This window comes from Opisthocomus hoazin, chromosome 7 (genome assembly GCF_030867145.1).
Source record: "Opisthocomus hoazin isolate bOpiHoa1 chromosome 7, bOpiHoa1.hap1, whole genome shotgun sequence".
Lineage (NCBI taxonomy): Eukaryota > Metazoa > Chordata > Aves > Opisthocomiformes > Opisthocomidae > Opisthocomus > Opisthocomus hoazin.
Window position 1 is genome coordinate 60,414,099 of NC_134420.1, and position 23,386 is coordinate 60,437,484.

Consider the following 23,386-nt stretch of genomic DNA (forward strand, 5'->3'; position numbering starts at 1 on the left):
TGGGAGAATGAAGTTAGGGCATTTTACCTTTCCCCTGCATGGATACGAGGGAACGTGGCATTAGGCAGACAAAATACCCTAAAAAGCAGGCCCTCCTTCAGCCTGGTCTTGGCTTTGCTTATAGGGATTGATCAACCAAAGGGAAGTGCCTCAGCCATGCCAAGGATGCTTGCAGTGATTCAGCTCTGCAAGATGCACCTGTGTTCTTTACACCCTCTTTTCAGGGTTGAGGTGGTTTTCAGAATTTAAATGGAGCCTTAGGCTCCTCTCTGCTGCTGTGAGGCACTAGACGATGCCACTTGGGCTGACCTCCAATGGGGACTTCTAAAAGAGCAGGCTCCAAACGCATCCTCATCCCTGCTGCGGGCACTGCTGGTGCTGCCAACCAGCACAGCCCTGACTGCAGGCGACATGCGGCTGGAGCCGTGCTCTACCAGAAATCCCAGGCTCTGTGTTCAAAGCCAAAGCGTGGCCAAGGTGCTCTGCAGCTGGAGGCAGTGCCACCGCAGGGCAGAGGTTTGGGTTCGGTATGGACGCTCACCGGACAGGATGTGGCAAGCTCGGTTACCAGTGTGGTTGCCCAACATGCTGGCAGTGCTCATAGCACCCCACACATCATGATGCTGTTCAACAGCTTCAGACAAGGAGATTCTCCCTCTGACGTTGTCTTATGGTTTAGGCTCAAACCCATTCAAGCTGTACAGCTTTAGAGATAGCAACCAACTGCTGCTCAGCCCAAACCGAGTCCCTACGGACACCGTTGGAGTCTACTGCTAACAGGATTGTGCAAGCCAAGGAGAGCCCTTTGCACAGCTCTCGGTCAGCTAGACTAGCTACTCTGCACCCTTCAAGGCAGGCAACTGCTGAGCAAAGGCTGCTCTGTGCAGCGAACAAGGCACTCGGGTTACTGACACCCAAAGCAGCGGGCAGCAGAGCCTCCGCTCCTCCCTTGTGTGAGTGGATCTCGCATCAAACAGGGCTTGTACGCAGCAGACCCCTGCTCCCCCACGCTTCTAACAAAAGACCACGAAAGAAACCCCTAGAGCTGCAGAGAGGAGTTATTACATTGCACATTTCTCGAACAATCGCCTTCTCCTTTTCACTCAGGTCTTCTTCATAGTTGTCTTGCATTTGCCTGTCCAAATTTTCATGGACTTCAAGGACCTACAAAAAACAATATTACAAAAGCATTATGCTCCTCAAATAATCAAGTGTCCCTAACAACATCATGAACCAGTATTTAAATTGGCAGGATTCACAAAGCCTCGAGACAAGCAAAGACGAGCATAGAATCATAGAATCACAGGTTGGAAAAGACCTCAAAGATCATCAAGTCGAATCATCACCCCAAGACCGCCATACCTAGTAAACCATGTCCCAAAGTGCTATATCCACACATTTTTTGAGCACATCCAGGGATGGTGACGCAACCACTTTCCTGGGCAGCCTGTTCCAATGCCTGGCCACTCTTTCAGTAAAGAAATTTTTTCTAATATCCGATCTAAACCTCCCCTGATGCAACTTGAGGCCATTGCGTGACACCAAGCTGGGTGCCTCCATCCTCCCTCCCCCTCGCCAACGATGGTGTGCCTCTGTCCCACCACCTACATGGTGTGGCTGCCACCACAGCCCTGGGGGGCCATGAGATAATGGGCAGCAAGCTGCTGGCACCCACAAGTGCATCTCTTCCAGGAAGGCTGCTGGTGGCCCCACCTTCCAGGCACCCCCCCAAGGCAGCCCCCAAAAACTCGGGCTCCCTCCTTTCCCCTCTCGCACAGGAGCAGAGCTTCTCCGCTTCCTTTTACTAATCCAATTCATGGGGCAACTGTGATCAGCCCAGGCCAGCAGCTTTTGGGTCCAGCTCGTGTTTGTGGGCCCCCTGGACACCACCCAGCCTGGTGGCTGGGCCTCCTGCAGATTTGCCTCGGGAAGACAAGGCAATCTGCTGTGAAAGCAGCTTGGGACACTGCAAAAAATAGTGGATACATCCTGCCTGTGACTTATTTTCTTACATTTCATGTTGACAATATTTGGAAATGGAAAAACCCCTGATTTTTAACCTCTTTCTTTTAACTGACACTTGGAGACACGTTCCCCAAGCGCTGACCCCAGGCCATGCGCGGCTGCTCAGAGGCAGCAGGTCTGTGTGGTCGCCGTGTGCCCCACCGTGCTGCCCCCAGCCCGCACCGCCGCAGCCGCCAGGAGCCAGCCCCGGCCCCCCGCACCCTGGCCACCCCCCAGAGCACCTCCAGGCGGGCAGGGCTGGGTGATCCCTCCATCACAGAGACAAGCCTGCCTGGGGCTATAGGCAGCCTTCGCTTCCCACTGGAAGCACACCGACCCACCGTGCATCCCCTCCGCTGCAGCCGCGTGCGTTCAGAGAGCTCCTCCGGACGGGCACATCGCAGCACACGACTGCTCCAGATTTTATTGCTGCATCTGTGCTGACCTGCATCCCCCAGCCAGGGCTTCGTCACCCACGAGCAAGGTGGTCAGCTCTGTGTGCAGGATCAAAGCTCCCGGAATCACCCAACGCCACCAAACAGCGCGTGGTCTCCTTCACCAGGCTACACCCACACGCATGTAAAGCTGTACAGCAGCTGTGTTTGTGTGTGTAAATATTCCTACACCTCCTCGGGAAGCACAGAGCTAGACCCAGTCCAAGGATGGGTTTCACCCTCTGCTGACGTGTACAGCACCGGCTGCTCCACGAAACGGGATACCAGGGCAGATTATCCCCCGGTCTGCCTCAGCACAGCAATCCTGCTGCACTCCAACTGCGCTACGAACAAAAATAGGTCATTCTCCTAGGGCCCTTAACCTACTTCTAAAACGCACCAGCTAGTTTCACCAACATAGCTGGGACCAATCTTTGCACAAATAAGAATTATCCACATCCTTTCTAAGAGGAGAGGAAGGGCAAGAGGGATGCAAAAAGCATGTACGTGCTGACAAAGAGAGCATCTATTTTTTGCTAAAGAGGAGGGAATTAATTATTGATCCAGCTGGACTTGCACATCAAACTCACTCGTCTGGAGTCAGTGTGCCTCCGATGCTCGGCTGCAAAGGCAGCACGATCCCATCCCCACGCGGAGAGCCAGGGCTGCCTGGCTGGCAGGGCAAGCGTCAAGGACAACCGTGGTTTAGATTAGTTAAAGATCACATCAGCTCCAGCCGCTGCCTCCACCAGCCATCAATCTTGCATGCACAAGAGTCCCAGCAGACAAAAATACACTGTTTTTCTACCACTTGCTTTTAAACTAAAACCACACTCCCTAGTCCAGGAGGCGTGGAAGGGTGGTGCAGCCCTTTTCTTTCAGTGGCAATGTATTCTAATGGTGTAAATCAGGAAGAGGTGGAGCTGAAAGCTGATCAGATGGAAGTTATGGTTGTATTTCATTTCTGAATGACTTGGGACTCATTTAGCCTGGAAGCCATCCTGCTCCCCAGGCCCACCCCTGCCCTGGGTAGGCACTTGGTAAAGATGTGTTAGCTTCTTGGGTATGGGAAAATGGGATTCAGGGGGATAAAACTCAGCAGCCTGTCCTGGAAAGGCATGCTGGAAAAAAATACACTCGGAAGAGTGAAATTACCTCCTGAAGAAAGCCAGGAAGGCCTCTCAGTTCTGACCCAGCCCCAGTCACTCTCAGACCCTGCTAGGTGCTGCCTCAGTTGCTCAGAAGGACCAGGTTAATGTTCTTCCGATCACACCGCTGGGGACTATGGATGTGCCCTCACATGAATTGCCTACGGCTCGGCTAAAGCTCAAGGACTATGGATTTCAGTGCGGATCTAAAAAACCAGGGTATGTCCTCCCACAATTTCTGCCACATCCCAACCCAGAGCCTACAGAAAACAAAGCATGCCCCAGGCTCAAAGCAGCTCACGCCGCTGTGGTGGTACGGTCGCTCCCTCACTGGGCCACCGGCAATCTCAGAACCAGCCGACACTGTGTTCTTGCCTGTTCTGCAAGAGCAGTGAGCTGGGACGAACTGGCACTTCTCTTGTCTTTGTAGAAGAGCGGTGAGCTGGGCACTCCCTGCCCGCCCCTGGAACTCCGGCTGCCTGGATCGTACCTGCCTGGTACATGTCAGAACCACACACTCTGGGAAGCACTGGAGTTGTGTGCTTCTTGGAAAGGTACCAGAATCACCTCCTGCGGACTGTGGCGAGGATGGACTTTTACTGATGACCAAAGTCAATCATCTCGCAACCCCATGAGATGGACTTTTACTGATGAGCAAAGTCAATCACCTCACAACCCCACAAACAGCGGTCCCACACGAGGCCCTTGGAGCTCTCCTGGACCTCAGCGGGCTGTGTCCAGCATCTCCCGCTGAGTGGGACGCCTCTCCGAGCCTGCCAGCTCTGACATTTGAAGTCACCGTCGCTGACAGAACCTGGGCTGAACTACAAAGGTCCCTCACTCCTTCAGGCTCAACCTTTGCCCGCTGAGAAAACCATCTGAAGTGAGCACTTAACGCGAGGAGAATTTTTAACAGGTACTTTATATATGCACGTTGTCTGTGTGCCTCTGTGTGTGAACCGATTCAGATCACAATACTCCAGTACTGTGATGTAGTGAATCCTTTTTAATCACTTTGTAAATACTAAATTAACCAATTAATAATTGCTGCTAAATTCTTGTGATTCTCTTTAACTGTGAACAAACCTTAAACTGCTGCTAGACTTTCTTCAGACACAAACCGTTGTAGTCAGAAGCTAAGTCTGGATCCAGTCTGGATCTGGGAGCACCCAGGCTCCTCTCTGAGAAGGAACTTAGAAAGCAAGGGGGTCCGTTCTGAACCTTGTGACTCAACAGCAGGGCCTCCCTTACCCCTTACCTCTCTCTTCAGTCTCTGTATAGACCATTCTACCTCAATCATATCTTGATTTACCTTTTATGCATTCCATTCATTTAATAAGTGAGTGGACGTTGCCATCAAACTTTGTTAAATCACGTTTTTAGAAATTCCTACTAAAATCACTTCTTGCCAAATACCTTTAACAGTGATTCTTTCAGTGACCTAACTACCCATTCACGACAAATTGGCACAGTTGACAGAATGGCAAGTAGCATCACTGATGACTTACAAAAGCATGGAATAAATCTGATTCCCAAATTCTCAGACAATTGGGCTCATGACAATTGGCATAACTGGGATGCTGTGGAAAAATAGCTACAGGTGGCCAGGGGCCATGTAAAGGACGGAAAAGGAAAAGGAATTATTTGCAAAATGCTAGGCACCTGCCTGTCAGGATAGGGAAAAACATAATGAAGACAGATAAGATCCAAGAGAAGAAACAGAAGGCAGGAAGGCAGCTGAATTATTACTGTCTCTGCAAACTGAACAGCTACAAAAGAAGTTACAGCAAGAAAAGGAAAAAACACGAAAGTTGGAAGAAAAGATCTTGCGCACTCCATATCCCCCTAACCCCACGCAAATCAGGAAACAGTGTCCCCAGAGGACCGGGACAGTGATATTTGGGGTGATCCTGATGACTATGATGCAGGCAATAACGACAATGACTCATTCGTGACAGCCGTCCCCTCCTTTTGGCTCTTCTGCTCTTCTGCCTGGGGTGCCCTCTCCTGAAGACAACCTGCACCTCGCTCCCAGTGAGCACACCGGCTCGTCTGGCTTTCTCCCTGCTGATACCTAGACTGTGAGGAGCACCTCCGGTATATTTAGTTCTCCTTCGTCACTGCACTGACGTCTCTGACCAAGGCAGTGTCACCTCAGAGTCACCTGGTCCACCACATCCACCTCCCTGTTGACTTGCTGTACTGGTCCTGCATGACCATGCAATGCAGATTTAAAAAAACAAACAGAAAGCCCCACCAAAGAGTCGGGATGACTGCAGTAAAGGTTTAGAAGGGGTGCTGAAAGTTGAGGTATGCGTTTCTGTACCAGGAAGCACCCTGAGATTGAGGGATGCTTTCTGAAGGGTGCAAGCCTCACTGATTTTATTGACTTACAAGTCAACTGGACAAAGCACTGGGGTACACGGCTTCTGCTTCAGCAAAGGAACAGTCTATATGCCCTGCTAGGACTTTTCTCTGGTTTTGGCAGGGCCAGCTCCTGCCTTACCCAACATCAGTGGGACTGATGGATCACTGGCTCTGGCTCTGCACACCTGGGAGAGGTCCAGGCAGCTGCTGCAGGGGCAGTTGAGTTACAGGTTAAATGCCGTTCTCATACATTTATCTCCTCCTCACCTTCCCACGTCTTTAACAGGTTTGCTCAATTCCTAAGAAAAGTGCTTTGATGTTCAGCAAGATACAGAGCTGTAGCATATGTACCTTTTATTCTTGTTAGCAAAAACAGCTGTTAGGAGTGCCAACCTGTCATCTTCCTCCTTATTTAGTAGGTGCAAATAAACATAAACTATTTCTGAAGCAAAAAGAAAGAAAACCCCTAAATGTGCGAAAGGAAGGACTGACTTACGCTAACTGGCAGGCAACGCTTTCAGCCACATAGCTAGCGTTCAGCTGCCAGAAAAAGCTGAGGAAAAAGCCTAGGGGACGTTACGTAGATGGGTGCAGATGGAGGTAATCCAGCAGCCCTGCGGATCCACGCAGGGCCCACAGGCCCTCAGTGACCTTCGCATGGGCACAGAGCCATGTCCTTGCAGCCACACCGCTTCTGGACAGACTTGCATTCAAGCAGCCCGCAAGACAAACGAAGCCAGCTTCCAACTGCCCTTGCCTCTCCTCGTGGTAAGCAGCTAGTCTGCTACAGCCACAGGAACTTCTTTACACAGCCAAGAAGGGCTTTTTCTAGCATCTGATGTGGTAAAGCCAAAGCACAAAGTCTTGTTTGTAGGCTCCTCTCTTCTCCTCCTCAAGGGAAGGTCATGAGCTATATCACAGGCAGCAAGAGTCGAAGCTGGTAGCTGCATCCAGTTTCCCACACGCAGGGGCTGGCACTGGAAAAGCTGCCCAGTCCTGCAGGGTGCAGCTAAGACCTACTCCATATGCTACAGCATGTCGAGGCCAAAAAACGTTAGCTTCCACCCAGTTTAAGATCCACGGCTGGAGACCAACAGCCACAATTTCACTGTGCCGCAAGAAGGGAGGAGGAGAGATTGAGACCATGACCAGTTTCCTCAGCCTTTTCAGCTTCCAGCTGGTCCTTGGAAACCGGCCACAGGATGGAAAAACAAACACTTTCTCACCTCGCCCTGCCACACTACAGGTGAATTTCCTCCTCCCTTCAAATGAGAGAATATTTTTAACCTTAAGTGTGTGAGAAGGACACATCACGCGAGATCATCTATGCCCCGTAAGATGTGACCACTATGCCACCTGCTTCCTGACCCCAGCTGTGGCACTTCCCAGGGTTTTGAAGACAGACAAACATACCCCACCAGCCAAATTATGAAATTGCAGAGAAGAATTTCTTCCAGCCCTTCCTAGTGATCAGCAAAGCTCTGAAGTAGAGGATTAATAATAATAATAATAATATGCGCAAACAACCAGTCATCCAACTTCCTTTCAACTTCTTTTTATGCATCACTGAGCCAGACCTCTCAAACTTAATTTCCAGTTTCCAAGAATCTTCCTCATTGATTTTCTAGTCCTCTCCACAAGCTTATCAAACCACCTCTTAAACCCATTGATGTTTCTTGCCCTTACTAAAAAATTCAGTCCCATAACGCCTAACACAAATAGGAACCTAATTTCCCCCCAGAATGTGTTCATAATCAATTTATACCTATTCGATCTTGTATCTTAAAAACATTATCAGCTCTGTTTCATATTGTCCCTCACCACCACCTCACCGAATGCGAAGAAGAGCAGGAGCAGAAAGGTACGAACCCCACAGGTTGGGAAGAAAAAGCCAACGCGGTGGTCTGGACTGCATGAGGGCTTGGATGATTAAATGCAAGCGAAACTGGATTAGTACAAAGTGTCAGAAAAAGCAAGGTATCATGTGAGTCTGCAACGTTCTCCAAGGCACCAGTTCAGCAGATCTATATGCATATAAATACAGGAGAAATGTCACCCACAAGTGCAATGCAGCACAGTACAGGATGGAGAGCAACAGCTTTCTGATAGCACAGAACCATTCACAACAAGCAAAGCAGAAACCTGTCTGGAAAACACAGGACAAACATATGTAGGCAGTGGTCAGGGCTCCCTATACTAAAGGTATTTTTAATCTTTGATAGTGCTGGACACCATTCTCTTAAGATCCAATGAGAGTTATACAATGTGGGTGGATAAAGTCTCAAGTAAGCTGAAAAATCAAGATTTTCAGCTTGAAAGATCTTTTATAAATTAAATTCAAATTTGATCCAAACCAAACCGAACTTCTCTTTCTTTTCATAATTCCTCACATGCCATAAATGCTTAGAAGAGGAACTGTTTGAGCAACAGTGACACTCAACACCCTCCCGGGATCTTGCAGCTGCCCAGTGGAACCAACATCCTTGCCAGCCGCACTACTGCTTCTCCTGATACTTGTTGGTTCTACCACCACCCCCTGCCACATCTGTCCTGGAGCCAAGAGACCCTGGACAGGCATAAAAATGTAAGCTGAAAACACTAAAAACTGGAAAATTTAGGGAACTTGTAGATCAAAGCTATGAGCAACATCTGTGCCATTTGTTTAGCTGTCAGATGTGGAAAGGTACAAAGCAAAGAACCTTGTAAGCACTGGTTTCCACGCATAGGACAGTCTAAGCTAGTGCTGATGCCACTGCTGGACCTTTTTTCCAATTATGACCATGCAGATCTCAGCTCCAAAGTAGCCATCCAGGATTCCTCCTTGGATTTGATGAAAGCTTTTTAACCCTGTACAAATTTTTTCAGCTTCAACAAATCCAAATCTATAAATTAGTATATTCCAACCAGAGCCTAATTTAGTTACAGACTTTCCAGCCATCCCTATGGCACCTTGGAAAAGATTTGTGATTCTGTGTCCCTTAGATACTCAAAAGTAACTTGCTTAACCAGACAAACATGTAACACCAGGCTATTACATTTTTCCTGCTAATGGACGGTCACTAGGACTTGAGAACTGCTGTGAAATCCCAGTGCAAGTTTTCTCTTTTAACTCAGCCAGCAGTGTCCCAGGGATTTTATTGCCGATGGCCCTGACTTTAATCCCCACTGCTGATGCACTTCTCTACATGGGTATGATGCCATGATTTGCTGCGTATTTACATAAAATATAGTCTTCCTCCTTTGAAGACTGCAGGATTTTCAATAATGAAACATATGTAGGCACTGTACTTTTTGTGTCCCCTTTAAACACAGCATTTCAGTCACCGCTGTCACCCAGAGACCTAGTTTACGCAGGACTATTGAACAGGAAGGGTAACCAACACCTTCAGCATCAGCAGCATTTGTTGCAGGTTTCCCACCCAAAAAAACAGTCATGTATGATCTTGCTTAAGTCCACGACTACTTGAAGCAATGATTATCCATCATGATCCAGGTACTGGTTACCGATAATTCGCCTGAGTACTAACTTTCTTATTTCCAGTTTTTGTGTTTCCATGAGACGAGCAAACGTCCAGTTCTGCCACTTTGGTTGCACCACACCGCACCGTGCTGTACAGCCGCGTGGGGATCTGCGGCATCCTTACCTTCATAGCGTGCACAACAGCCTCTGGTTTCTGACCAACAGGGACGTATCCTGCTGCAGGAGAAGACGCAAGATCAGATGTCATGCGAGCTGGTCCCTGTTGAAATAAGAGCAGATATGCTTTAATTCCCTTTGAGTGATTTAAGCGAGGAGGAAGAACATACCCAGAAAATTCAAGCACTAGCTTCTCTCAAATTCAATCCCCTTCAGTCATCTGCAAAAACAAAAGACACCACTACCCCCTCCTCACAAGTCACTTGATTTAATGCCATTTAAGCCTATCATCACTCTGTCTAGGTGTACTCAGGCCGGAGACCACGCTGGTTTAAAGTTAAATTGATTCAAGAAAGATTTTTTGCTTACTTAGGATAACTTTGTACAAGGACAAGATCAAACAGTTCTCATCCTTCTAGCCAAGGGAGCAATGCAAACAAGAAGATTTTCCAGCATAAAGCGGTCATTTCTAAGAAGTCGCATTCATGAAAGATACACTTGGCATAACTTCATCGGTTTTCTGGCTACATTTTCACATAGACATCAAGTACCAATCTTCAGCTACGGAGAAAATTGTGAAGGCAACCTTAAAACAAGCAGATGTCCAAACCTAATGTTGGCTGGGTTTGTTTCCAAAATGCTGTCTAGTCCTCCTACACGAAGGATCCCATTGGGAAAGATGCCGAAATCATGTTTTACAAAAGATTTGTACTGTCCAAACAGCCTTGTAAGCACTTTTCATAGGGCTCTCCTTTTTTAAAAGCATCCAAGTTGGATTATGAGAGACACAATATCTTTATTCAGTGAGATGCACCCTGCTTCTCCCTAGTATTTTTGCATTGCTTTGCAGCAGTGCGAGAAATCAACAATGAAACCATTGACCAAACTTGTATTTAGTCTTCACATCCTTTAGGAAACACAAAGAATGATTATACTGGGGCCTCTGCAAGCAAATGAGGATGGTAGAGCGGCATGTAGCACCATCACAGGAATGCTTTCACACACAACACACAAGGCACTCCGTTCTCATCTTTTCCACGTTTAAAAACACAGCATGGTTTATGCTTCATCTGATCGCTTTGCCTTCTAAGCCAAGGCCAGCGAGCTAGTCATGCCAGAAGGGAGGACCAACGGAGGGGCACTTCTCTACGTCTCGTTCTTCCAAATGTTTTAAGTTGTGGGGGCTTTTTTACTAATAAAAGTGTTATGTGCGTACATTAAAGAAAAAGGTAGGCCAACCCATTAGGCTACAGACAAAGATAGCTTGGAAGGCACAGAGCCTTTCATGCCGAAGCCACTGATCTATACTTGACCCATGTCATGACCAACAGCCATTTACTCATAACAGCGACCTTAATGAACTGACTTGCTGGTGATAGAAAAACTTCCTTCTGAGAAGCAGGCATCTCAGAAAGAGGAAAATTAGACTTAATAACTCCATAATAATTCTCCAAGGAGCTTTAACAGACTGCCAGAGACAAAGAGACACTACCAGGCTGGGCACTGTTCTGGACCTGCTGGCAGAGAGTTACAGCTTGCTGGAGCTGTGGCCACCTGGGGACATGTCCTCAGCCATCTCGTCCACTATGTCACACAGAAAAGGCAGAGGCTGGGGAAGGAGCACCAGGGACTGGGTCCAGCCAGCCTACAGCTGAGACTTAAGACTTTAAAATGGGTTACAAATTTCTCATAGGGTTGGTAAATGCAACGGAGTCCTTCCAGAATCAGCCTCCCACAGAGGTCACAGACATCAACATATGCATAATTCCCCTGGCTTCAGCACGAAAGCTGCCTTCCTTCCATAAATGACCCAGATCATGACAACTGAAAGCAGAATATTCAGGAGCTTGTTGCCATGAACCATACTTGATATGAATCTTCCCCCCCAGGAAATACCAAGCAACGGTCTAACATCCAATATTGCTTCTGTGTTGAGAGTAATCTGACAAAGTAAAAAGAATTCTGCTGGATCCTGCTGCTGGCAACATTTTAAACAAAGTTTTCTGACCAAACTAGAGTAGATCATGAGGTCTCCTGTATGACAGGTGGCAGCACCTTCTCCTCACTGAACTAAAGTCACTAATGAGCTACAAAGCATTCCCATGATTGTAATCATTCTCAAAATTATTACAGAATACAAATGAAACTGGAACGATTAGAGAGAAATATTTTCTGAAGAGCTTGACCATACTTAACCAACCACCATACTGCCAAGATAAAAGTAATCCTGCAAGCACAGTGATGCACTGGATATATCGCGGCACACTGAAAGCATTCAAAGGGTCACCTTCCTTCTCGGACGAGTGGCTGAAATTCAGCAAGGGCAACCAGCTGCACTCCACCTGAACACAGGTAGAGAATTTGACTGGAGAAAAATAATGTTAAAGGATGAAGGATGCAGCAAAGGAGGTAGGCCCAAAACTTGCTATCAGAGTCTCAGTAACAGATTACTTCGTTTCTAAAATGGGCATGGTCCTTGATCCTTAGCTTGGAAGCCAAAACCGCCAGCCAACTGAAGCAGATGTCCAAATTGCTGAGTGCAGTCGTCAGCAACGGCGAGCGCACCAAGCGGCCACACCGCTGGCCCGCTATGCCCCAGGCCACAGAGACCTCCCCACCGTGTGAGACTGCTACTACAAAAGGCCAAACACGCACATCAAGAAAGTGGGGGAGCAAGCAAGGATGTCACCACCACCCCCGCTCTTTGCAACTGCAGGGTGCAACAAGTAAAAATACCCACACTGCTAAGGGTGGCTTAATATTTAACATTACACTTCGTGATTTTGTGCAGTTGCACCCTTAGAAGAGGCTCTTCCCAGACACAGAAAGAGTCAGAGATTTATTACACGGGGGGTAGTGTCTCATTCCCACTGATTTCAGTGCGGTTCACAAAAAAAAAACTTCAGCCAAACTCCGACCAGCTTCCTGCACGGAGGCATACACAAGGAAGGCCAGAGAAGAGGGGACTGTAGTCAGCAAGGAAAGCAATGACAACACATCCAGCAGGATGCGTGGCCAGCCTTCGGAGGACGGAGGAGAGGAAAACGGACAGAGTTCACCGATAGTGTTAGCTGCAGGGGAGGAAGTGGAAAGAATTGCAGATAAGGTCAAGGTTGCTGGACTGGAAAACTGCCAACAGTGGGAGAGAAGGGAGAGAATGGGAAGAAAGAGGAGGATGTGCATTTTACCCAGCAGGAAACCAGCTGAGATGAAATGCCGGGGAGGGGGGACCAGAGATAGGAGACTGGAGATTGGAAGCAGGGCAGGAGGGCACGAGGGCAGGAGGAAGGGGGAAATCTCAGGAAGCCAGCGTTAAGGTAGTAGCTGAAATCACATGGATAGAGGAGATTCCTTATGCCTAAAATACATGCATTTGAAAACTGTGGGTAAGAATTACCACAGCTGCACCCCAGCATTCTAACTCAGTTACTGTGAGGACCTCCACCACTGTAGAAATCCATGCCCTTTCCATCCCCGTAGCTGACATTTGCACAGCCATGGGAACACAACTGACTCAGCACCCCGACAGACAATAATAGCAAGGTTAATCTGGTTACACCCTAAGAAGCAGAAATTGTCCATATCGGCAAAAAGCAATATGGTGTCTTTTGGGGCATGCATCACTCTAAATTTCCTCTCCCTGTCTGGTTTTTTCAAACCTGCACTCTCTGTATTAGATGGACATCTGGCTTTTCCACTTGCTAGGTTTTCATAACGTTTGGTGGCTCAGAGATGGTTCACTCTTCAGCTTCAGACACGTGGCTGAGGTGTCACATAATTATACAAATGAATGGTCCAAAAAGACAGTTCAGAAGTCACCAAAAAGGATGCCATTATATTTATAATAAAGCTGTTGAGAAATACCGTCTTGATTGGTTTTCTAGTCTACTTCTGCTGAGGCTGAACCTCAGCAGAATGAGAAGCTGAGTCACTTCAAAATGCAAAATTCCATATTCTCTTTGACCCCAGCTAGCTTTGGAGTTGCTCCAGGTCTGCAGCAGCAGAGATGAGACTGGGAGTTAGCTTGTTTAACACATCGCTTATACAAGGAATTTGTAATTCAAAAAGAAAACAACTGTACATCTATGTTGTGGTGTAAAATGGTCACCTGGGCAGCATTACATCACACACCACGTTCTGTTTCATCCACAGCCACAGTTACACTGCCAAAAGAACGAGCTGCTCAGCAGTGAGATTACCAACCTAACTAAGAGTGGGGGGCTCTGAGTTACGGATCTGATGCGTTGGAGTTCTGAGCACTCGGAGGAAGCACCTTATCCCCCCTATGCACAGAGTTTGTTCATTCACCTCTGAGACCCAGAAACTCTTCTCCAAGATATGCCTTTAAGAAGCAAAAATCCCAAGGAATCAAAGGCTGCGGAGCCGTGCGTGACCCATCCGATGCCTCCTAGGTAAGCTGGTGCTTTTGCTGCTCTGCAAACCACTGTGGCAGTTCAGAGCATTCGAGGCAGAGAGGAACCTGATGAGGTTCAACAAAGCCAAATGCAGGGTCCTGCACCTGGGGAGGAACAACCTCATGCACCAGTACAGGCTTGGAGTGGACCTGCTGGAGAGCAGCTCTGCGAAGAGGGACCTGGGCGTCCTGGTGGACGACAGGTTAACCATGAGCCAGCAGTGTGCCCTGGCTGCCAAGAAAGCCAATGGGATCCTGGGGTGCATCAAGAAGAGTGTGGCCAGCAGGACGAGGGAGGTTCTCCTTCCCCTCTACACTGCCCTAGTGAGGCCTCATCTAGAGTACTGTGTCCAGTTCTGGGCTCCCCAGTTCAAGACAGATGAAGAGCTACTGGAGAGAGTCCAGCGGAGGGCTACGAGGATGATGAGGGGACTGGAACATCTCCCCTACGAGGAGAGGTTGAGGGAACTGGGCTTGTTCAGCCTGAAGAAGAGAAGGCTGAGAGAGGACCTTATAAATGCTTACAAATATCTGAAGGGTGGGTGTCAGGAGGATGGGGCCAAGCTCTTTTCAGTGGTGCCCAGTGACAGGACAAGGGGCAATGGGCACAAGCTGAGGCACAGGAAGTTCCATCTGAACATGAGGAAGAACTTCTTCCCTCTGAGGGTGACGGAGCACTGGAACAGGCTGCCCAGGGAGGTTGTGGAGTCTCCTTCTCTGGAGATATTCAAGACCCGCCTGGACAAGGTCCTGTGCAGCCTGCTGTAGATGACCCTGCTTCGGCAGGAGGGTTGGACTAGTTGACCCACAGAGGTCCCTTCCAACCCCTACTATTCTGTGATTCTGTGAGACTGCTGTGGTGTGGATCTCTGATGAGTTCAGCCCTGGAAAGAACAGCCCTATCTCTGCTGCTGGGATGACTCTGGGACTGCAGCATCCCAGAATGCTCCTGGCTAGGCCCTTCTGCATCCCTCATGGCAGCCAAGTGCGAGTACCCACGTATCCAGCCCCTCTCCCAGTGGGGAAACCACGACAAGAGCTGTTCCTCTGCCGCCTCTGTGCAGACAGCAGTACTGAAGCACCACTGAACACGTTTCCCTTCCAGCTCTCGCCTGCTCCTTCATTTCAAGCAGATCAGTGCTGGATATTTGCTGATGTCTGTGATGGGACCAACGCACTTCTCAGAGCTTACTGTTCCCACGTAGCATCAGCTCCCTCCCCATCCTGCCAGCCCCTCATCGTGCATGCCCAAACCACAAAACCACCAGAGAAGCCCAATTCTGTTCAAGACTCTTCCAAAAACCTCTCACTGGAGCCCGCAGGGCTTGTGGTTCAATCTCCAAGTCTGTAAGGAGATTCACAGTCCATCTGTGTCATTAATAGACTAAGAAAAGAGAGAGGAACTCTGCAGTCTCTCATGCTAGAGCATCCTTGAAGCAATATTCTACACACAGGGAATAAATCCCCCAGTTCTCTGTTGCTAACAATGACGCTTGACCCAGTGACAGCCTCAAACCCAAAGCAGAAGACAAACCAAATCAAACTAGCCCCATTCACTGCCCTGGCTCAGAACCCAAAGACAACCAGCAAAGCAACAGCGCTGATGTGAGAAAGAACATCCAAAGACCACAAATACTGCCAATGATCCTTTATAATTTGACACCAAAAAATGAAGAGCAGAGGCCTCAACTTGCAGCCACTGGAGAACATCTGCTCCTCTGTATCAAGCCACGATGGCATTGCCAGTGTCTAAGACCAAGCTGCCTAATGAGTCCTTGCTGGCTCTACCTGGCTGCATGGGTTGTGGTCCAGCACAGATGCTGACAAGCATCGCCTTCAATACTCCATTCCTACGTGTTAGGAGGAACAAAATTAATAGGACTCTGCAACAGGACACGCTGGGAACTCCTGATAATGACACACCTCCACAGAGACAAAAGAAGGCTTAAAACATGAACATTTCTTAATAACAGTGGGAATGCTTTGGAACCCATGAAGAAAAGAGCCTAACTGGGGATGACAGGTGTCTGCTCTTTTAGAGGTTTTGGGTTGGAAATCTCAAAAAGGAACAAAGAAATTGCAATAAACAATTTCTCCTTGATACCTCCAGGGATCTGAAAAGACAGGAGACCTTGCTCCTGCCATCAGTTTTCAATCTCTTTCTGCTCAATTATATTCTGTCTTTTAATGACATCCTTTCCTATCTCAGCTCCAAGAGAGCTATTCCTGATCTGCAGAAAGAGTGCAAAAGACTAAGTTTCAGAACCCCGAGGAGAATGTCATGCTGATTTTCCTTCACCTTGCAGTCACAGCCCAGGCACTGAGGATGCTTCAGACCAATGTGGAGCGTGCGAGCAAGCATTGATGTTTCTGAACCTCGCATCTTCTCCTTGCCTTGTATTAATTTTTGTCTACCATTTCAAAAAACAAGCAGACAGTTAGGATTCAAACTCGATTAAATAAACCACATTTTTCTAATGGCATACCTCAAACAACACTGAAGCTAAATGGATTCATATCCGACACTGTGAAGTTTTTATTGCCAAGACAGAACAAGGAAAATTACATTATAGGCAGGTACTGCCAGACAACTCACAATAAAATTCCCAGGCACGTCTGTTTATCTCACAGTGGTTTTGTTTGCAGCCTGCTCACCCAGGTTTGCATTATACTTGGGCCCTTCCTTAGCACCCATCACCATGAAGGTGTTTTACATAAACACAGGCGCTGACACCGCTCTATAAATCAGGAACTGTTAAGGGGCAAGCAGGAGCCAGTAACATGCCCACAGCCACGTGGAAAGCGGGTGGCAGAGCCAGGCAGTAACATGGAAAGGTGCTGTGTCCGACTGCAAACCCCAGCCCCAGCGCGCTGGCAGAACGAGGGGCCCAGCTTACTTTGGTTTTGTGAATGGTGCTTATGGCTACCAAGCTTAGAAAGCGCCCGGAGTAGCTCCAGCCAGAGACAGTGCTGGGGGGCAGATGGGGAAAACCAGTGGCAGAACCAAGCACCGAGAGCACGGGGCCGTGCTGGTATGGGAGAAGCATCCCCAGACCCTCGCAGGGAACACCTCGAAGCATGGAGTCCCCATCAGAAATGCAGCATAGGCAGCACCGAGGGCGAGCACCCGGCTCACACAGGCAGCCGGTCCATTCAGCAGGAGAAATCTCCCTCCACACAGAGATGGGCAGCATCCCGGGAGATCACAGCAGACAAAAAATTCTCCCGTTACCACCAGCCCAAGAAGTTCCCTGGGCCCCACAAAGGCAGATCACACCCCCTCATTGATTCGCAGCCTGGGTCACGCTTCCCGTCCTCTGCTGCCTTGCAGCTGCAGGGGGGCTGACGGCTGAAACAAAGGGACGGTGCGGCGTGGCGCGGCGCTGAAGCGTGACATGACTCCAGGCTGACATTTCGCCTCCCTTTCCTTCAAAGCCCCTACCTCCCTACAGCTCTGCCACTGCCACCACGCGAGGTGCTCCTGAAGGGACCTCACGGCCCGCAGGGACAAGGCTACCTGGGGGCACCCTGGCAGCAGCCCCAGGGTTCCTCGCTGGCTGCAAGATTTCCCAGAGGCACGAAGAAGCGACCGGCGCTGGCTCCTCTGCAAACCGCACTGTGCAAAGCACAGCCTTTTTGCCTCCCTTCGGCGGGCGATGCCAGACCTCCTGTGCCTGAGCCCGCGGACACCCTCACCAGAGCCAGGGAGCACCCAGGTCCCCTTCTGCGCCCAGTCTGCCTGGCAGATGATCCAAAGCAATGATGACACTTGGTTACTGTTATTCCATGCCTACTGTGCAGAGAGCCTGCCAGCATCCAGCTCAGAACAAACCACCGCTCCCGCCTTGTGCACTTGAATGGCTGCAGGGCCCAATGGTCCCGAAGCCGCAGCGGGCTGCCTCACAGCTGCGAGCGCTTGACACCCTGCCACCAGGCACAGGAGAAGGAACACATGGGAGATCCTGCAGACCTTCTTTGGCAGGGGGGTTGGACTAGATGACCCACAGAGGTCCCTTCCAAGCCCTACCATTCTGTGATTTTGTGATTCTGTGACCAACACCAGTTCCCCAGCACGACACAGGGCCCGGCCACCAGCGAGAGTGAGTGCAGGAGCCATCAGTACTCCGTATTAGCATCTTCTCTATCAAATCAAGGGACTTTATTGCAGATGCTAATCTCCTTTGGCATTACTTAATTTGTTGTCTTTAATCATAGAGAGCAGCTGGTCGTGTAAACATTCAAATCCAACGAATTAACTGCTGGGTCCACACAGGAGCATAGGCAGCACCGAGGGCGAGCACCCGGCTCACACAGGAGCCAGGCAGAGCCTGTCTGTACGGCTCAGCCACCACCTCCTGCATCTTCATGGCCTCCTCAGCACTCACAGATATCTACTTAAGTAACAAAAAGAGCTTACAGGGCCCTTTTGTTCAATAAAAAAAACCAATTTAACTCTTTCATTCCTTTCTGATCATTAACATCAAGGACAAAAGCATAGCTCTTCTCGCCGGCAGGCACAACACAGCGCTGGCTGCACGGGCTGTGCTGAGGCACCAAAGCAAAGGGAGTGCCCCAGACAGAATAAACAAGATCAGCATATTGTTTGCAACTGGATCTCCCCTACAAACAAGAAGGGTGCCTTTTCTCAGCACCGCGCTGACGGCGGAACCCACGTCCAGCCCTGGGACGCTCCTGCGGGCGAGCCAGCTCCCTCCGGCCGCGGCAGGGGAGAGCAGAGGGCTGGCTGTTCGGCTGCTCACAGCGCTGCCGAGCTGCTGCAATGGGCGCCCGCCGTTAGAAAGCCCCGCCAACAGCTTCAGCTGCCCCCTCGCACTGTGAAATTAGTACTGACACGACATCTTCAGAGCAGTTTCAGCCTGTAACTACCTGATAGAAGCAAACAAGCAGCAGCGTGACTGCTACATCCAGAGCCAGCCCACGCTGTAGCTGCGGACAAAGTGCACTAACTCCGACCGACTCACAGGGGCACTATCAGCGTAAGTATTTTCAGAGGTGCTAGCTCTTTTAATAAAGCAACATCAAGCACATATGATTTCAGAAGGGAACAGTGGGTATTTTTAAGACTTTCCTGATTTTTGAAGCAAATCTGATCTGGGGGTGGCGCAGGTGAAAGCCTCTGGGTGGGTGGAGGATGCAGGCAGATGTGGGAGAATGCCCGCACACATCTGTATTGCCCCTCCAGGTCTCCATTTCAGCCCAGCTGCCCTGGCCGTCGCTGGTGCAGCAGCCTCCTTCCTCCCAGGCCTGGGGCAGAGCGAGGGGCTGCCGTGCCCCTGTGTCTCCCCCGACCCGTTGCCAGCCCCACACAAACGCATGCGACGAATATGAGAACCTACAGCAGACCCTCAAAGCAGATGAATTGTTCTCACCTCCCGCAGTTATCTGTGAGGGCAGATTATGGATACAGCCTGTCAATGCCTCTTCTGCTCATCAAATCCCCAAACTTTGTCATGGCCAAACTTTGCGCCTGTTGGCTGCCGTAGGGAAAAAAGCCACCCACCGCTCAGAGCCGCTGCAATAACTGCTGATGAAGGGCAGCTGCCTTCCAAAATGGATTGGCTTATTCTCAGCTGCTGGTAATACACTCTGAAGCTTCACAATAGCACTCCCCAGGCTGCAAATCCCAACAAACCTTTCATTTTACTTTCCCTTCCGCAGCCGCTGTTGCCGCAGCAGCAAAACGGCTGCCTTGAATTTCTCTCTTTGTCTGCTCAACAGCATCCTGGTGGTATCGGTGCTGCCGACGGGAAGGAATTGCCTTCTGCCGCGCTCCTCGATCACTGTTTCCTCCTGCCTAAAAAGGGACCATGGCTGTCACCGCTGCCAAGAAACAGGCCTGCGGTTGTCCTCCGACACACGCCAGCAGCACTCAGCTCAGCTGACAGCCGTGGAGACGGGGCGCATGGATGGGAGAAGGCAGGGGACCATCCTGCCACTGCACAGGATGGGCTTGGTGGAGCGACAGAATGGGCCAAAGGCATCTGGAGAGGCTGCGACGCGATGCTGAAGCTGCAAAGAGCAGTCCCGGGGATGCCAGAGGCAGCGGGCAGCCCAGGGATCCCTGTGCCCCGGGGCTCTGCGCAGCACAGCGAGGGGCTAGGGGCTCCGTGCTGGAGGTGGCAAGGCTGCTGTGCTGTGCAGGGACACCTCGGGGCCATGCGAAGGTCCCTGGGGCTCCAGGTGACTCTGCAGGGGCACCAATGCCCGGAGGGCTCCCCTGGCTCTTCTGGGTGCGTCTCCCAGGCATCACAATGGGGACAGTGGTCTCCGGCCATTTCAAACTTGATTTTAAAAGTCAGGTTGGCTTTAAGAAGCTGATCCAGTTCTCCTCCCTGAGAGGAACAGATTTATTCCCACGCAGGCTGAGGAAGGGACTTGCAGACTTGAGACCTGAGATCAGGCTTGGGCCACAGCCACATCTCCCTGCCTACGCCAGGCTGGCACAGGGACCAGCTTGGTCCTTCCTCTGCAGGGAGCCAAGGGAGGGACACCGAGTCACCTTCTCGCTTTCTTCTGCCTTAGCCCTTGTATCAAAGAGGATGGAGATCACCATCTTTCCAGTGAGAAGGAAGAGAAAGGACTGTCACTGAGGCTGGGATTTAGCTACTATGCACCCTCACATCACTTCCCCTCGCCACTGCTTTCACAGGCTCAGGAGACAGCCAGTGCGTCAGCCAAGGACTCTCTTATCATCCCTTCCCACTCCATCTAACGGCTTCTCTTTACACCTACAGACCACAAACATTTGGGTTTGTTTTTATAGTAACACGCGTGCCATCTGGCAGAATGAAATACACTTCTCACAAGTATCTCTACAAGGCAGAGCTATGAAACAGCTGGTTGTGACAGCGTGGTGGCAATCAAGGAGAGGAGCTGAAGGAGCTGGTGCTGTAGCCCGGCAGCCAGAGCCACCTCCCTGGCTTTGCAACCTGCATGAACCAGGCACTGGAGAAAAATGCAACGAGAGGCAGTGCCGGGAAGCCAGGGGCTCGGCAGTCCTCTCAGTCAAGTGCTCTCCACTACATAACCACACTTGTCCTACTTGTTCACATTTTCCTATGGACCTCATCGGTTTTTGGAGTAGATTTACGGTGCAAAATGGAATTGTCTCTTCCCAGCCCGGCCTGTAGTCTAAACCAGACTCGTGAGAGAGGCAGCTTTGCATACCTTAACGGAAACCTCACTTTTTTTAGGAGAGGCCAACACCTCCAGCACCCACAGACTTGTCCTCCTGCACCTGGCCGGGCATCGTGGGGAGCTCCTGCTCCTCAGCAAGGGGTCACACAGAAAACTACCACAGCACAAACACAGTAAAAGAACTTAAAGCAGGGGAAGCTGATATTTATTTTAACCTAAAACTGATTTCTCTAACATGTCACTCACACCCACACACCTACAAACTCATATTCATACATTCATCAAAAGGTGGATGTCCATGTGGCGCCGACAAGTCACTGCGTGCAACACACAGGACAAGGGACACCCGCTAGCAAGTCCTAATGAGGGCTCTGGCATCCCTCCTCATTGACAGCAAAGACCTGGGTTTTGGACACATTTTTCACATGCTTTAGGAGTCAATGGTTGTTACAGGCTGATCTTTATCTCCGCATCTTGCTTACTCACCCCCTATAAACCCTAGGAAAGCTGCTGCCTGTTGTCTCCTTTCCCTCATTCTGGACACCTTATCTCAGCCTTCCTCTTGGAACCACAGGAAGCGCAATGGCACATCATGGTGTGAGCTTGCTCCTGTTATCAGGGCACAGGTCTTCTGGTGATGAGCCATCTGTGCTGCGGCCTTATCACAGCACAGAGCTCCCGGTCCTGACACAAACTACACATCCTGCGGTGTTTACCCATTTGTTTGCTGTTGGTTGTATCTTTGGTCATCAGCACAAGCCATCCCTGTATCCCTTGCTCTAGCCTTCCTGCTGGTGTTTTCACACACACTTTTCCATTCACACTCCATCCACACTAACCTTAATACTTCCGTGACAAACCTCTACAGTTGCTTCCACCAAAGGCAGTATTCCTATTATTCACATGAACACTGCTAGTACATTTTAAGCCTAAGCCAGCCAGGCTAACTCCAACTGCTAGTAACAGGCTGGTTCAGATTTAATGCTGTTTTATGCTGATGTGGATAAATGGCTTCTCCAGGAAGCTGGCTTATGAGCGTCTCAAGGTGAAGGTACCTCCAGCCATAGGAACATGAGCAGTGCTCAGGCCACTTTCATGACTGAGCACTGAGACACGTCTGAGGCACAGCTGGCAGGAATGTGAAGGTCTGCAAGGACCGTGTGTGTCTACGTGGGCAGTCAGAGCACCCAGGAGGCGAAAAGGAGCGGAGAAGAGACAGAGGTGCAAGCTCTGGGCTGTGCCTCAACCACTGCATTCATCCTCGGCTGTGCTAGAGGCCTCGAATGCTCCAGAACTCAGCAGCTGCAATTCCACTTCTTAGAAAATGAATTACTGAAACATGACTATTAGTAACAAAACAGGAGCCTTACTGCTGTGAATGGGGAATTTCCTTTTCCACCATACATCTTCCCCATGTCCGAAACGTAACTCAGCAACCACCAGATGTGACCAAAGGTAGGGTGGCTTTACGGAGAATGAGAGACCTGAAAGCTGACACCGAGTGTGGACAACTCCACCTCCCAGTCTTCACTCATTTGATTAACGCTGGAGAAAGCCCACGAGAGAAACAAGTGAATTCCAGCAATGCTATACTGTTCCAAAAACTAAACACCACCATCTCTTAGTGTCCACCTCTGGAGGATGCTGCAGCACTTACTGCTATTTAGCTTCATGATAAAGAACTGACTGAAAACCATGCTATGGAATGGGTGATTTCCCACCCAGTTCCTTCAAGGGACATACTGAGGCATGGAAAGGTGAAAAGAAGGTACATATGTTTGTAGGAGAAGAGCCCCTCCACGGTGGCAGGCACAGCTCCCAGTCCCAATTCACAGCACTGCTCCTACAGGGCTCCTCCTCCCCCTGTGACAGCAATTACCCAAAACTGCTGTTATTCTCCTAAAACTCTCAGTGTTACTCAAATGCAGTTTCCATCTATCTCACTAACCAGAGGTGAGACCATACGACTGGGCAATCCGGACTCCTTGGACAATGCCAGCAAACAGAACTGAAAGTCAGTGACTGTACCACCTGGTACTGCTAAACTCCAGAAAATCTCTGAGCTGGAGACGTTTCCAGGACAGACCTAGCATCACCTTCTCTATGCACTCCAGCCCCACATCTCACACTCTCCAACGTTACTCCCCCAACAAATCAGAGGGCTGCTAATCTGAGTGCAACAACCCATCCCAAGTGCTGCTGCATCCACATGGAGAAGCCACGA

At 49.8% G+C, this 23,386-nt stretch overlaps 1 protein-coding gene across 1 annotated transcript in view; it reads right to left on the reverse strand.

The window, feature by feature from the left end:
• Window positions 1–23,386, reverse strand: part of CCDC85C (coiled-coil domain containing 85C) — a 119,474-nt gene that overhangs the window by 4,477 nt on the left and 91,611 nt on the right. Inside the window, exons 5-6 of the mRNA XM_075426428.1 lie at window positions 9,598–9,693; window positions 1,066–1,164 (exon numbers count right to left, since the gene is read on the reverse strand). Coding sequence (XP_075282543.1) covers window positions 1,066–1,164; window positions 9,598–9,693 — 195 coding nt within the window. The remainder of the gene's footprint in view (window positions 1–1,065; window positions 1,165–9,597; window positions 9,694–23,386) is intronic.